The sequence below is a fragment of the Amblyomma americanum genome, chromosome 8, assembly GCF_052857255.1.
Source record: "Amblyomma americanum isolate KBUSLIRL-KWMA chromosome 8, ASM5285725v1, whole genome shotgun sequence".
Taxonomy (NCBI): domain Eukaryota; kingdom Metazoa; phylum Arthropoda; class Arachnida; order Ixodida; family Ixodidae; genus Amblyomma; species Amblyomma americanum.
This window is the reverse complement of record NC_135504.1, coordinates 18,637,989-18,651,239: the sequence shown is the minus strand read 5'-3', so window position 1 is coordinate 18,651,239 and position 13,251 is coordinate 18,637,989. Positions and strand designations below refer to the sequence as shown.

The 13,251-nt window shown below is 49.1% G+C and overlaps 2 protein-coding genes across 2 annotated transcripts; both read right to left on the bottom strand.

Annotated features, from left to right (window-relative positions):
- Positions 1–2,885: 2,885 nt before the first annotated feature.
- LOC144100111 (uncharacterized) lies at positions 2,886–5,967 on the bottom strand. The gene is made up of 3 exons (XM_077633146.1): positions 5,650–5,967; positions 4,656–4,871; positions 2,886–3,432 (listed from the first exon to the last, which is right to left on the bottom strand). Exons 1-3 carry the CDS (start codon positions 5,872–5,874, stop codon positions 3,238–3,240), a joined length of 636 nt encoding a protein of 211 aa, XP_077489272.1. The 5' UTR covers positions 5,875–5,967; the 3' UTR covers positions 2,886–3,237.
- Positions 5,968–6,400: 433 nt separating this feature from the next.
- On the bottom strand, positions 6,401–12,444 carry LOC144102191 (uncharacterized). The gene is made up of 4 exons (XM_077635504.1): positions 12,292–12,444; positions 10,986–11,155; positions 8,021–8,372; positions 6,401–6,448 (listed from the first exon to the last, which is right to left on the bottom strand). Exons 1-4 carry the CDS (start codon positions 12,442–12,444, stop codon positions 6,401–6,403), a joined length of 723 nt encoding a protein of 240 aa, XP_077491630.1.
- Positions 12,445–13,251: the final 807 nt, after the last annotated feature.

Below are 13,251 nucleotides of genomic sequence, written 5' to 3'. Positions count from 1 at the left end.
ACGTTCTCAGATCTTATGTAATTAAATTTACCGTCTCAAAAGTTTAATCTTAAGATCATTGCAATATTTTTTTCGTAGCTCACGCCGAGCCTAAGGCGGCAAGTTTTGGTAGTGCTTGCTTGTTGCGCTGTTCCTGCTTGACAACTTTAAAGTTGACTGCAAACAGCAGGCAGGCATCCGACGTTTACAATGCGTGTTACGCCATCTGCTGCCGTTTTTTTTGCCGCCGGTGAGATTAAAGCGCGTTCGGAGCAGTGACATACAACGCTTTAAGTCTGCGCTTCCTCAAGTTCGACAAAGAAACAATCAAAACGAGGCGATGCGGCCAGTTTGTCCCCCCCCCCCCCCTATGTGGCACGAAATCTGTTGGGCAAAACTCGGACATAAAATTGATAGGCTGTCATGTTCGAGGTAGTTTCTCTTTGCGTGCGCGCGTGAGCGTTTGCGTGTGATAACGGCGCGCAGATGCTAGACCAGCAGGAGGTAAGGCCCCGTGCGCTTGAAATAATTGTTAAACCACTTGTTTCTTGCTTTCACTTTCAAAGGCCGAGATGTGGAAGTAGCGGTTACAAACAACTACCGGATATCCCGTGCGCTCACACAATAGTGACACACTCGCTAATACGTCGTCTGCTGTAAAGAAATTATGGCCACGATTGTAGTTTCGGTGTCCTCGTCTGCTCATTCTCGCACTGGAGTTTTCACTGGAGTTTTCGATACCCATTGGTGATATCTGACATATAACCACGTCAGCATGGGAAAAAAAAATGCGGCGCTTTTACGACACCAATCGGGGAGCATTTATGCCGGTACTAGCGTCCGCGTTTTGCCGGAGCCATACGAATTGTGCGTACGCCACGAAACCGACATGGAAGAATAGAGATCCCGGAAACAAGGAACGCTACAAGGCGCATATCAGGTTCAAAATGTGGTCACACTTCTGTCGTGACCCAATTTCGGAGGCCGGGGATACTTTTTGCAAGCGCAGATGACAAAAAAAGCAAACGTGGCTCAACTCAGCTTGGCCAGGATATATACAGAGCGAAAGCTCTGTTAAGCATGGCTGAGCATGGGAAGGCAGCGCATTCGTTCACTCACCGTTGTTTAGGTCCCGCTGGCACCACAGTAGATCGCAAACACACACACTGCACACATGTCCGAACTGGTTCTCTGTGAAGTCTTTGTGGAAGCGATTCGTGGCTGAAGCACACTGCTCTAAACGGACGGCGTGGTCGGTCTGTCGTCTGCTAGACTCTTGGTCAGCAACCTGCATCGCTGTAGCGTCGCCATTTTCGCAGCGGCTAAACTAGTGGTCGATGTCGTAGCAGAGATAAAGCGAGCGTCCAGAGCGGCGCTCGGCGCAGCGGCGGACGTGACTGCCAAGGGCAAGAGCGAATCACGTGACAACATCACGTGCCACAACTGGCGAGGAGGAGCGGCCGAGCAGCAGCCAGCCAACACCCTAAGTATTGAGAGGGTGTTGAGCCAGCGCAGCAGCAGACGTGACTGCCAAGCGCGCAGCTGTGGCGTCGGCGAGTCGCATGGCGTGACGTCATAGCCACGTGCGGCGCGCCTCCCGCTAGAGGTCAAATTTAAGAGCCAGTTGACCTTCAGGCTCAGCATGGGAAGGAGTAGAGCTTTTCGCTCTAAAATCGCAACGCCGCGTGAGTAAAATTCTGGGAGCTGCTGCCTGACCAGCTTGGGAGAAGAAAAGCTTACTGGAGGCGCAACAGATTGCCATACAACAGTAAAGCGCTTTGCAGAAAAATTAAAGCTAGAAAGTTGTCACAAAACTCGATATTCACGAACGGCGGGGTAAATTGATTCGAGGCGTTCTCAATACTAAAATAATACCAGTATATAGAGTCGTAGAGGAGGTTTGAGGGTGGGTGGGGGTCTCGAAAAGAACCAATCTATGGCGGCTTAAACGAAGTAAATTGCGTAATGGCTGGTTCCACTTTGTCTATGTTGTAACTTGTCAAAAGTGAGGAGATATGATGCGAGAGAAGTTTTGATAATGCTTATTTTTTTTAGGAAGCTACGGCAAAGCTTGGGCATTGTACAAAAAAATGAAAGCTTTAGTTTGGTTTGGTTTACGGGGGTTTAACGTCCCAAAGCGACTCAGGCTATGAGGGACGCCGTAGTGAAGGTCTCGGAAAATTTAGACCACCTGGGGTTCTTTAACGTGCACTGACATCCCACAGTACACGGGCCTCTATAAAGCTTTAGTAAAAAATCCATCCGGAAATTAACTAATGAAGATAAAGTTGCCGCACTCCCCATTAAATTTCGAACAGACCTGACCATACCAGAGCGTCCGAAATGCACATGTATTTTTCATGGGTGTGCACATTCCGTCAACCCTGTTAAGGGCTACTGCGAGGTTGTTTTGAACATTTTGGGCCGATAGTCGCATTACACTCCTTATAGGTCGCCTCTATGAGGAACAAAAACCGCATGTAAAATTGTCAAGTAGAAGTTTTTTAACAGTAAAAACCAAGAACACGAAAATAAGTTTTGGCCAAGATATGAAGTCATGGCCGGCCAACCTATGACGTCCCGGATATTGTCGCAAAACCTGTCGTGTGCTCGTTGATTGAATAGACTGGAGACTAAGTGACTGCATATAGGTCATTACTTGTCTGACATGAGTTGGATAAGCTCGAAATTCAGTTCTCCAGCAAACGCAGAGCGAATATCGACGAGCACGCGAACTCTGAAGCCAGGCACGCAAGGTTGCCTGCGGAAATCGCCTCCATTGATGCCACTAGAATGGACAATTTCAAACCCAATTTGCGCCGCAACAAAATGACTCACGGATGCGAGATTTCGCATATCATACGACTACGGAGAGTGTACCGTGAAACTGCAGTAAAATCCGGCAAGACTGTTAAAGGAACCTTGGTTCCTTTTATTCGATTTCATTTATTTTTCCTAGTGTGAGACAGTATAAAGTCTGCTGGGCAGATAAGGTTGCTGGGCGCTCAACATTTATAACAATATACTCCTTGGTTTTCCGCACAATTATGCACAGTACAGATGCAACAGCGCAGAAATGAACAGCGACAATCAATGAATCGCATTCAGCGTGGACTGTAAAAAAAAAATCTACATCTGAGCGTCTCGCAGTCAAGAATATCCTAATTGTACCGACGAAAAATTGCTAAAGTGGTCACGTAACTAAACTAAACTAAACCAAGCTAGTAAATAAATCAGAATCAGAGTTCGGTCCATAGTTCACTCCAGGTCGCGCCGAGTGCCTTCGGCGATGGCTGCGATCTGGGGCGACATGCGGGGGCTGTCTCCTGGGCAGGTGCCGGCGAAGTCGTCCAGGTGCGCATCGAACACCACCACGGGTGCGTCGCCCATGTCGTCGGCGTATGATCGGTGCATCCGTTCCCGTATCTGCTTGGGCCCCGCATAGGCGGCAACCTGGGAACGGTGGAGGATAGAACTATATCCTCACTAATATGAGGACAACCCTGGCCGCGTCCGTAATATGATGTTTGAAATAACGGGACAGAACCCAACAGCGGCGGCCGCGTTTTTATGGAGGCAAAACGCTAAGACGCCCGTGTGCTGTGCGATGCCAGTGCACGTTAAAGATCCCCAGGTGGTCGAAATTATTCCGGAGCCCTCCACTAAGGCACCTCTTTCTTCCTTTCTTCTTTCACTCTCTCCCTTATCCCTTCCTTTACGGCGCGGTTCAGGTGTCCAACGATATATGAGAAAGATACTGCGCCATTTCCTTTCCCCCAGAAACCAATTAAGAAGAACTTGTATTCTTTCGTTTCGTTTACATTTAATTCGGAAGTGACGTCAATCGTGACGACAACAACAGAAGGTGGGGAAGACAGCTACTAAATCACAGCCAGAGCAGGTCTGGACGCGGGGCAGCCACTCAACACATTCCGTCCGGCCGCGTCATAGTGATCTCATGAGACCTGGTTTTTGAAGCGAGAAGCTTCACTACGCTAGGTAAAGCAGCAGTCGCGTAGGCTAGAAAATGACCTTGAACGACCTTCAGCCCAGCCACGTTAGCCGCGTACGACCATATGTAATACACTTATGCTGTCGACCCTTGGCCCCCGACTTTGACCCATGACCTTTAGTTGACCGTTAACCTTTGACCACTGACCTTCGACAATGGGTGACATTTGGATTGACCTTTGACCTTAAGAACATCCCGTGGCATGATGTGAAGCCAAGTGATGAGATCCGGTGAGGTGTCGTGAGACCATGCACGTCATAGCCACGTGGTCATAGCCACGTCATACCACGTCATAGCCACGTGGTCGTGTGGGTGTATATATAGAACGGCTGTCTCGAGCGTGTAGCGGAGCTGCCATGGACGAGCCTCAGACGCTTAGCAAACGTGCTTGTTTTTCGCTGAATTACATGGTTAGCCAGGTTAACCAAGTGCCAATTTTTTGAGAAAAGTATAACTGTCTCCTACTTCACCAGTTAGTCGCACGACCACAGCAAAGTTTCTTTCACGGAATTATAACGCTGATTTGGCTCGTTATATTTGTGAAACGCATTATCAGGCTTCCTCATTGAAAGAAGCCTTCTGTCGTTATAGAAGGCGGCAACCTGTCGACACATGCCAACTCTCGTGCCTGGCGCGTCCTTTCAAACACCAGCGAAGCACTCACGTGATACAATTTGCCGGCGTCCGCCGAGTTCAGGACCTGAGTGATGACCATGACGCACTCCGTATCGTCTGGGTTCACGAACAACGGAGCGACGTTGCAGACGCTCTCGAAGCTCGTCTTGTTGGGGCGGAGGACAAGACCGGAGGGAGGAGCAGGCGACGGGAGGATCGCCGCTCCCAGCGCCACGGTGGCGGTGACGAAGGTGTCGCCTCCGACCTGTGTGAGGAGGCCCGCGGAGGAACGCATTTCGATGGAGCAAAGATGGCGGAGGTCTGTGCACTGCGCGGTGTGAGCGCACGTTAAGAACCCACGGTTGTCGAAATTATCCGAGCCCTCCACTACGGCGTCCCTCCTAGCAGCCGAGCCACTTTGGGACGTTGTTCATATCAATCCAAACCAAACGTGTCATAACCCTATTTGCTAGCCCATTCAGTACTATACATATTTTTCAGTAGGGCTATCAGCCGACGCCATTGTGTGGAAGGGAGCTCTTTGACGTGGAAAAGCAGCATTTTGAAGCGAAAACCTTCACTACGCTAGGTAAAGCAGCCTTCGCGTAGGCCGGAGAATGACCTTGAACGACCTTCGGCCCAACAAGGTTAGCCATGTATTACCATATGTGGTACAGTTATGGTGTTGAACCCTTCACCCATGACCTTGAGCTGACCTCTGACCTTTGACACTGGGCGACCTTTGTGTGGACCTTTGACCTTAACAACATGCGATGGGGTGATGTGAAGTTCCGTGATGACATCCGATGGGGGTGTCGTAGGCCCATGTGATACCACGTCACAGCCACGTAGTCGTGTGGCTATATATAGAACGATTGTCGCGAACGTGTAGCGGAGCTGCCACGGACGAGCCTCAGACGCTTAGCAAGCGTCCTTGATTTTCGCTGAATTCCAGGCTTTAGCCAAGTTAAGCCACTGCCATTTTTTTTTCTTGTCTTGCACCTGACAACAACGACCCACACGGCCGGGATTCCCCTCCTCACCGCCATGCTGTAGGCGAACTTCCTCCGGTAGGCGGCGCTGTACGCGTCCCGGATCTCCCGGAAGGCCTGCGCCGCGTACAGCCTTCCTCCGCTGCAGTCGACGGAGCCACGGGGTCGCAGCTTGTGCGTGGCCACGACCACGTGGACGACGCTCTCCAGCAGCGGCTCGAGGTCGTACTGCGCGGCGTATCTCGGCAGCGGCGGCACCGTGAGCATCACCTTCATCCGGCCGGAGCCGAGGCTCTCGACGAGAACGTGGAAGAGCTGCGGGTGCTTGAGGACGTCGCAGTTGTCGCCCGGGTGGTTCCAGTCGAGGTTCACGCCCTGCGTCAGCATCGCAGGCGTCGCGGTTGACCGCTAAGGTCGGCGGACTTAACGGAGTGGTAAGTACAGGTAAAGATCCAGCTTAGCCTAACAAAGCGCTCACTACAGAATTGTTGTAGAGCCAGCTCCCGCAGCGCTGGTGTCGCGGGCCTCTATAATGTGCCTCGATGCCAGCGTCGGGTGGAGACAACTTAAGCGACGCCGCCATATTGAATCACAACTGGCCTCTCCCATGTACCGCGAAATGCTCGACTGGTAGCCCAGTGTAGCTCTCGCTGCAAAAGGCCGTTCATGTTAAAGCAGTTTGAAGCGCGCCGAGAGCACGAACGGCGCCGTTACAGACGCTAGCGCCGCTGATCCCGTGTGATTCAATATGGCGGCGCCGCTGAAGTTGTCTCCACTCCGGCGGCGCTGGCATCAAGGCACCCTAAGCCTCTACACCGCCAAAGCGCACAAACTCTGATGAGGCTACACCCTAAACACAAATACACCTATATGGGAATAAAAAGGGAGTAAAGTGTCCTCTAGCGCAAACCTTTTTATAAAAAGGTGTGCGCTAGAGGACAGTTTTACTCCCTTTTTACACCCTTTGTTTGGAGTGTAGGGTGCACTACGAATAAACGCATGAGTTCGCGCAGCTCAAGGCGTGGGTTCGTTTATCACGCGGACATCAGACAAAATCATGGAAACAGCCAAGGGTTGAACAGGAATTGTTTTCTGCGGAAAGGAAGCGAAGTCGGTAGTTTTGTCAAAACGGTGGTGAGAAAATTGGGCCTTTGCTCCCAGCGCTTGCTAAACATTGTGCTGGAACATACCTAACCTAACCTAGCCTAACTTAATTTAACCTAACCTAACCTAACCTAACCTATAGCCTAACCTAACCAAACCTAAAGTGCTACTTCAAGGACTCATTTACTTTTACCTTTTATTTTAATATATCTCTAGATATCCTGGAAACGACATAAGTGAGGCGCAGAGAAGTTGGCTGCCGGATTTTGGGGCGATGGTCTGCACAACGACAGGTTTTCGCTTTCAGCTTTGCGCTCTTTGGTCTGCGTTCTGTCTCAGCTCCAGTATGATGATAATGATGAATTTTTGCACGGCACAAGAGCATCTGTGGGCAATAAGCGCCATGACTAGGTGCTTTTGTCTTTTCAAGGTGGGGTCAAGGAACCATTTCCCAAGTATTTCACCCTAAATAAGCTGAGTATCAGGCCAGGAGGAAGCTTGTAACCATCGTATCACCGATGGGTGCCCGGTTCAATTGGGGATCAAACCCCGCACCTCCCCCGTGCGAGGAGGATGCTCAAACCCTTTGACCATCGCTGCGGTATCTCCCCACACTTGCCTAGAGCCGAAAACGGAAGGCGGCCTGGGAACCTTCGACCACGTCAGAGCAGTGCGGCAAGGAGAGGAAAGTCTTAGATGGCAAAGACAGCAGCTTCAGTTCAACAATCCTAGACTTCTCGTTTTCGTCATCGGCATAGAGGCAACCCCGGTGCCTGCACCTCTGGCTTCGCCCCGCTACACTAGGCAGGACAGAGCCTACTTCCAGGCCAACAAGCCATACAACTAGACGACCGCAGATGACGCATTTTCATCGATAAAAGTGATCATGTGATCATGTTATACCATAGCGATCGGTGACGTCTTTCAAATCTCCGCTTTAAAAAAGGTACCCCTAATCCTCTACAGGCCACAAACGCCATAAACACCGCACTCAGAACACTTATTGTTGTAAAAAAACATTCCAGCTCTAGTTTTAAACGGCCTTTTGCCCTTACAAAATGGTCTATAGACAGCCTAGAGACTTCTTATTTACTATATATATCTATTCTCTTTTTTAGATATTTATTTGTCTATTCATAATATATCGCGTGTCTATAGACAAAAGTCTACTAAAAGTATATGGCCATAAATCTATAGATTTCCTACAGATTTTTCTCTAGGGTTTGTTTATAGAGAGTCTACAGAATTTATAGACAGAAGTATATGGACAGTCTATAGATGGTCTAAAGAAATTTTTGCAAGGGTGGGACCTGCTTACGTCGTATTTGGGCCTCTCCGACAACGTAGTGTCGTTCACGATCCCCTCAACGGTTGCCTTGCGCCATGTTGGGTCCCGGAGCATGCGGACGAATTCAGCGCTGTCACTGCGGCGACCACCGAAGGTGACGTAGAAAGGGATACGCCGGCCTCGGTGTTGCAGGCGGCCGTAAAATCGCGAGGCGGATATGTTCTCGAAGAACTCGGCGTCTAAGGGTCTGCGGAAGCCTCCTGCACCGCTGCTGTCCACGGCCGCGTTGAATCTGCTGAAGGACAGGCCGTAGAAGATGATGGTCGAGCAGAAAGAAGTAGGTATCTGGAGTGGCGTATACGGTCTCTTCGGGTGGAGGTACCTGCAAGGAACGTTTCAGCATTCTCTGAATAGGCCGTTTGATGCAAGCGAGTTCAGCTTAAAATACTATGTACCCAAAGGTACACAGCTGTGGCCACAAGGGAGGCCGTAAAAGAATGCTGTCGAGTAGCGTGTACTTGCTCCAGAAAAAAAAAATTGTGAAGAAAAAGAAGAGACTGGCTGACGAACTCGCTTATCAATTTATTCTCTTTATTTGTTATTTGCGTATTATATGCCCAATTTCCTTTCACTCAATGGTTGATATCTAATCGTAAGATCCTTTCGGCAAATTTATCCAGTTTTCCTCTTCCTATCCACTCTTAATAACTTGAAAAAAAAAAGATTTTCATATCGAATCATTGTTTGTTGAAGTAGAAAACTGTTCGGAACTGTAAATAGTAAATTTACTTTGAAAGCAGCGACACTTCTCGATTCGATTCGGTGAAAAAGGGATGGGTTTATTATTATTGTTGCGTGCAGGAATAGCCATGAGTAGTTTTGCCCAATTGATTATGCGACGTCTTTGATCACTATACTTCACCTCGTCCTAGCTCTAGAGTAACCGTGCCCTGCTGCTGGCGTGTTGTGCTGGGCTGTCATAGATACTTCATTCGGCTTTTATTCTCCTTTCCTATTTCCGGCTATCCGTGATTGGCTGAAGCGACGACACGTCCAGGCTTATCGCATAGCTTGAGGCGGTAAGGAATAACGATCGCAGGGCATATTCTCTCGCTTCAGCCAATCACGGATAGCCAGAATTACGAAAACAGAATGGAATCGGAATAAAAAAATTGGGGGCCTTCTTAACCACATTCTTAAAGAAGAAAATGAGATGGCATTTAGGCTGTCTCCCAAGGTGCCTACAATAAGCGTCTTCTGATCTTGCGATCTTCCCGCCAAAGCACCGGTTGGAACCGGTTCCATTTCTCCTAAATAATATGCATAAGTCATCTTTACCCGCCGCGGTGGCTCAGTAGTTAGGGCTGTCGGCTACTGAGCCGGAGTACCCGGGTTCGAACCGGATCGCGGCGGTTGCGTTTCGATGAGGCGAAACGTTAAGGCGCCCGTGTGCTGTGCGATTTCAGTGCACGTTAAAGATCCCCAGGTGGTCAAAATTATTCTGGAGCCCTCCACTACGGCACCTCTTTTTTCTTTTCTTCTTTCACTCCCTCCTTTATTATTATTATTAGTCATCCTTCTGGAATGTCCGAATACCTTCCATTGAACTATCATATGCGGTACATTATACTAATTCGACCTTAATCCATTTCCTCGGGTGAGTCGACTTCAAAAATTTGCGAATATTTTGGAATTTTTGAGGGCGGCCCAACCAAATAATCCTGGGGATCCTCCGATTTTCAAATTTGGCGGTGCCGTATGATTTTGACGACGTCAAGAACATCTCAATCGCATTCATAGATTGCAAAGTCCTCATACCACTACTGGCGCAGTGGTGCGGCGGTTAAGCTACGCGCCACTGCCACGGCATTTGGCTGTTTCAAGCGCAGTGACCTGTGGGGATTGCGAGACCCAGGATTCTCTTCTCGAGCTCGACGTCAGGCTAATGCGCAGCGCCATGGTGGGCAGGTGGCAGCTGCACTGAATTTGGCCACGGTGGACAGTGTGCTCAGAATCTGGTGGGCAGATTGCCACCGGCCACAGTGAGCAGGTTGTGGCGACGTCAGTGTGCCATGAGACCTCTCTCGACCAATAAGAACACTTCATTAAGGAGAAACCAGAAACTGCATGGCGACAACCTAACTGAACTGCTATGACATTAATATCTATGATGGCCCTGACATCATGCCTACGTGATGCAGACCTAAATGTCCCCTCCAGGCAGCCTATACTGACCATAGGATCTTGAATACGGGCGATAGCACTGACGAGATGCGAAGAGGCGAACACATGGATTAGCGCATATCCTGACTAATCTCGACCGCATCCTGACCACTGCCTCGTCATGGTCCTTTCACAGAGAAGAGTACGCCTCGATACTGGCAGCTGCTGCCATTCTACACGTTTCTGGGTAAAGTGAAATGGTCCTTAATTGTCATCCTTTTGGAGGCGGGCAAAGACATCTTGCGTAGATGGTAGATGGTAGATGGTGCGTAGATGCGTAGATGGTGTCTTCTGGAGTGGACTACGGTATACTGCGAGTGAATGTGCGTATGGATTGTGGCACTACAATGGCCTATGTTCTACTGTGACTGAATACGTGCATAGATGGTTACTTCTGGAGTGGACTGTGATGTGGACTGTATGGATTGATTTTGTGCATAGATGGTGGCTGCGGGAGAGAATGTGTGCTATTATAAGAGACTGTGCGCATAGCGGGGTAGATGCGACAGGCTTTAGGACATTGTTAGTATCGAAGGGACGCTACGGTGGAGCAATTGCCGGCAGAATAAGTAAGGCTAACCCCACCTGTAGCATTGAACACCTCAACTCAACTCAACATCTTGAAATAAAATCGTCCTTCTTTCTTCTCTCTCCTACAATTCCAGTTTTGAGTTGTCAGCAATTCTTGACTTCTAGCAAGGTTATATGAACTCCTCCAATTCATGATTAGCAAATGATGCGATACATTAAAGATGTAAGCGACGCTGCTCACTCGGTATCGAAGACGCAGAACACGGGCCGAAACTGCGGCTTCAAATCGGCGTCTGGTTTGTAGGGCGCACGGTAGGGGCCGCCTTCGGACAAGGCGGAGGTGTTCTCCAGTTTCTTGGGCGCAGTGCCGTTGCAGGAGTCGGCAACGTCGGCGTCTTCTACATACAAGTCCTGCAGAAGGACAGCACAGCATGATGACAAGGAGGGTTGTACGAATGTCTTTCATAAAAACTATCATTTCCGCCATCTCGTCAAAGAGTTTCTGAAGCACGCTCCGCGGTCATTTATCAACGCAATTTTCTAACAATGACACGTCATCCTTCTGGCATCAAAGTAGCCTATTTTACCTCACCAGCAAATCGAGCACCACTACTCGTTCAATATTTCGAATGAAAGAATACAATACACGCTCACGAGCTTATAAAGCTGAAAAATGCAAAACATGCAGGCTGTGACACATGACTTTATAAAAGAATTCTCCGTTTCGATGTAGAAGAGCCCCATGGCTCTGCAGTTTAGACGAATCACGATGTGTCTTTAGACGAGAGGGAATGCCTCAAAGGCAGAAAGTAAATTACAGTGACAGCTTAAGATATGTGCAAGGTTTATTAGGAGATCGTTTACACTGCATCCAGCGTTAACTGACTGAAGTACGCCGAGGTACCAATCAGAGTGGTGGGCGGTACTAGTTCATTAAATACGATCCACAGAGCTCATCTGTCCCTCTGCTGCCGATGCGCTATTTTGTATTCGGGGTGTTTTCTCCGTGTGCTCAGTTGAAATTTCCTCTGCGGTCGCTTCGTCGATTATGTACAGATGAGTACAATAATAAAGGGAACACCCGATTTTCACATAACCACCAACTGCTAGTAGAGTAGGTGTCAGAACCCACGATTTAGTTCTTTTTGCTAATACTAGCCTTCCTCTGGAAAGTTAATTCCATTTAAAAGTTTTTTAATGTTCTACGCTGAAGTAAAAATAAACCAGAGGCTGTATATTGTAGAAATTCTTGAAACATTATTTTGCTTCCTTTCCATTGGCTAGCCCAGCCTTCAATACTGGAGCCAGCGAATAGCACTGCTTCTTTGTGTGTCAGTAGTGACGTCACATGCTACAACTACCAAAGGGAGAAGGGCAAAAACGAATGAACTGGGTAATAAACTGTTACAAAATAAAACCCCTTATTCTTAACTGTCAACTGAGCGTTCCCTTTAAAGCTGCTGTTGATTGTACATACTGTTCTAAAGCATATCGTTTTTTTATGCGCTGCTTTCTTCAGGTGCCGTTCCTTCTGCGAAGCAACTTGCCTGAAGGGAGAGCGCTCTCTTGGCCGAAACGTCGCGGTCGCCGGCCGACGTGTCGTTGTGAGCCGAGCGCGGGCCACCGGGGGGCCCCTTCCCGTCGCCGGGGCCGGAGCCCAGCATGGGTGCGAGTGCGAACGCCAGCGGCACGAGCATCATGACGCCCGCAGCCGAACACAGGCTCCACGGCTGCCAGAAGCGGCTCCTCCGTGGGCTCCGTACAGCCGCCTCGGACGGGGTGTCCTTTCAGCCGATAAGCAGGGGCACACGAAGGATTAATAACGACCCAGAACTAGAGAGAGATAAGGAGGCTAACTGGGAGCCGTATAGAACCGTATCCCTATCGAAAAATTCAAGTGAAAAAAATCTACCCTAACAATTTTTTGTTCTTTTCAGGACGTGCATATGCCGTTAACGACAGCGTTTGCCAAGTCGTGCACAGTCGCCGGCCGTCACGAGGGGGGGGGGGGTAGCCTTGAAGGGGAGGCGAATATCTGTCAATATAGGTCCGTCCACTAGCACTCCCTTTTAATAATTTTCACCATCAAGGAAAGTGCAAGCAGTTAGCGTAGTGCACGTGGTGCTAAAAAAACTGCGGCTTCTAACTGCATTCATTTTTGGGCTTACTCTGCGTCTGGTGAAATCCCTCCCATCTACATTTCAATCTTAGCCCAAGCTACTGAAAGGGTGCCTGTGAACTCCAGGAGCGGGAAGTCCTGGGGAAGGTCCTTAAATCAACACATTCACGAAGCGATGTGCAGTGATCATGAACTCACAGACATTTAGATACTGTCTTCGACTGCAATAAAGTTCCTCCACAGTGCTAAGGGTTCTACGCAGTCTCTGAATTTTAATCGGGGGCAGCCACTCGTAAACATGAAGGATGCTTCATCGAAAGTGAGGCAAAGCAAAGCACAACGAACCCGTCTCCCATCAGCGATGACGGGCCATTCTTGTGGAGGCTGG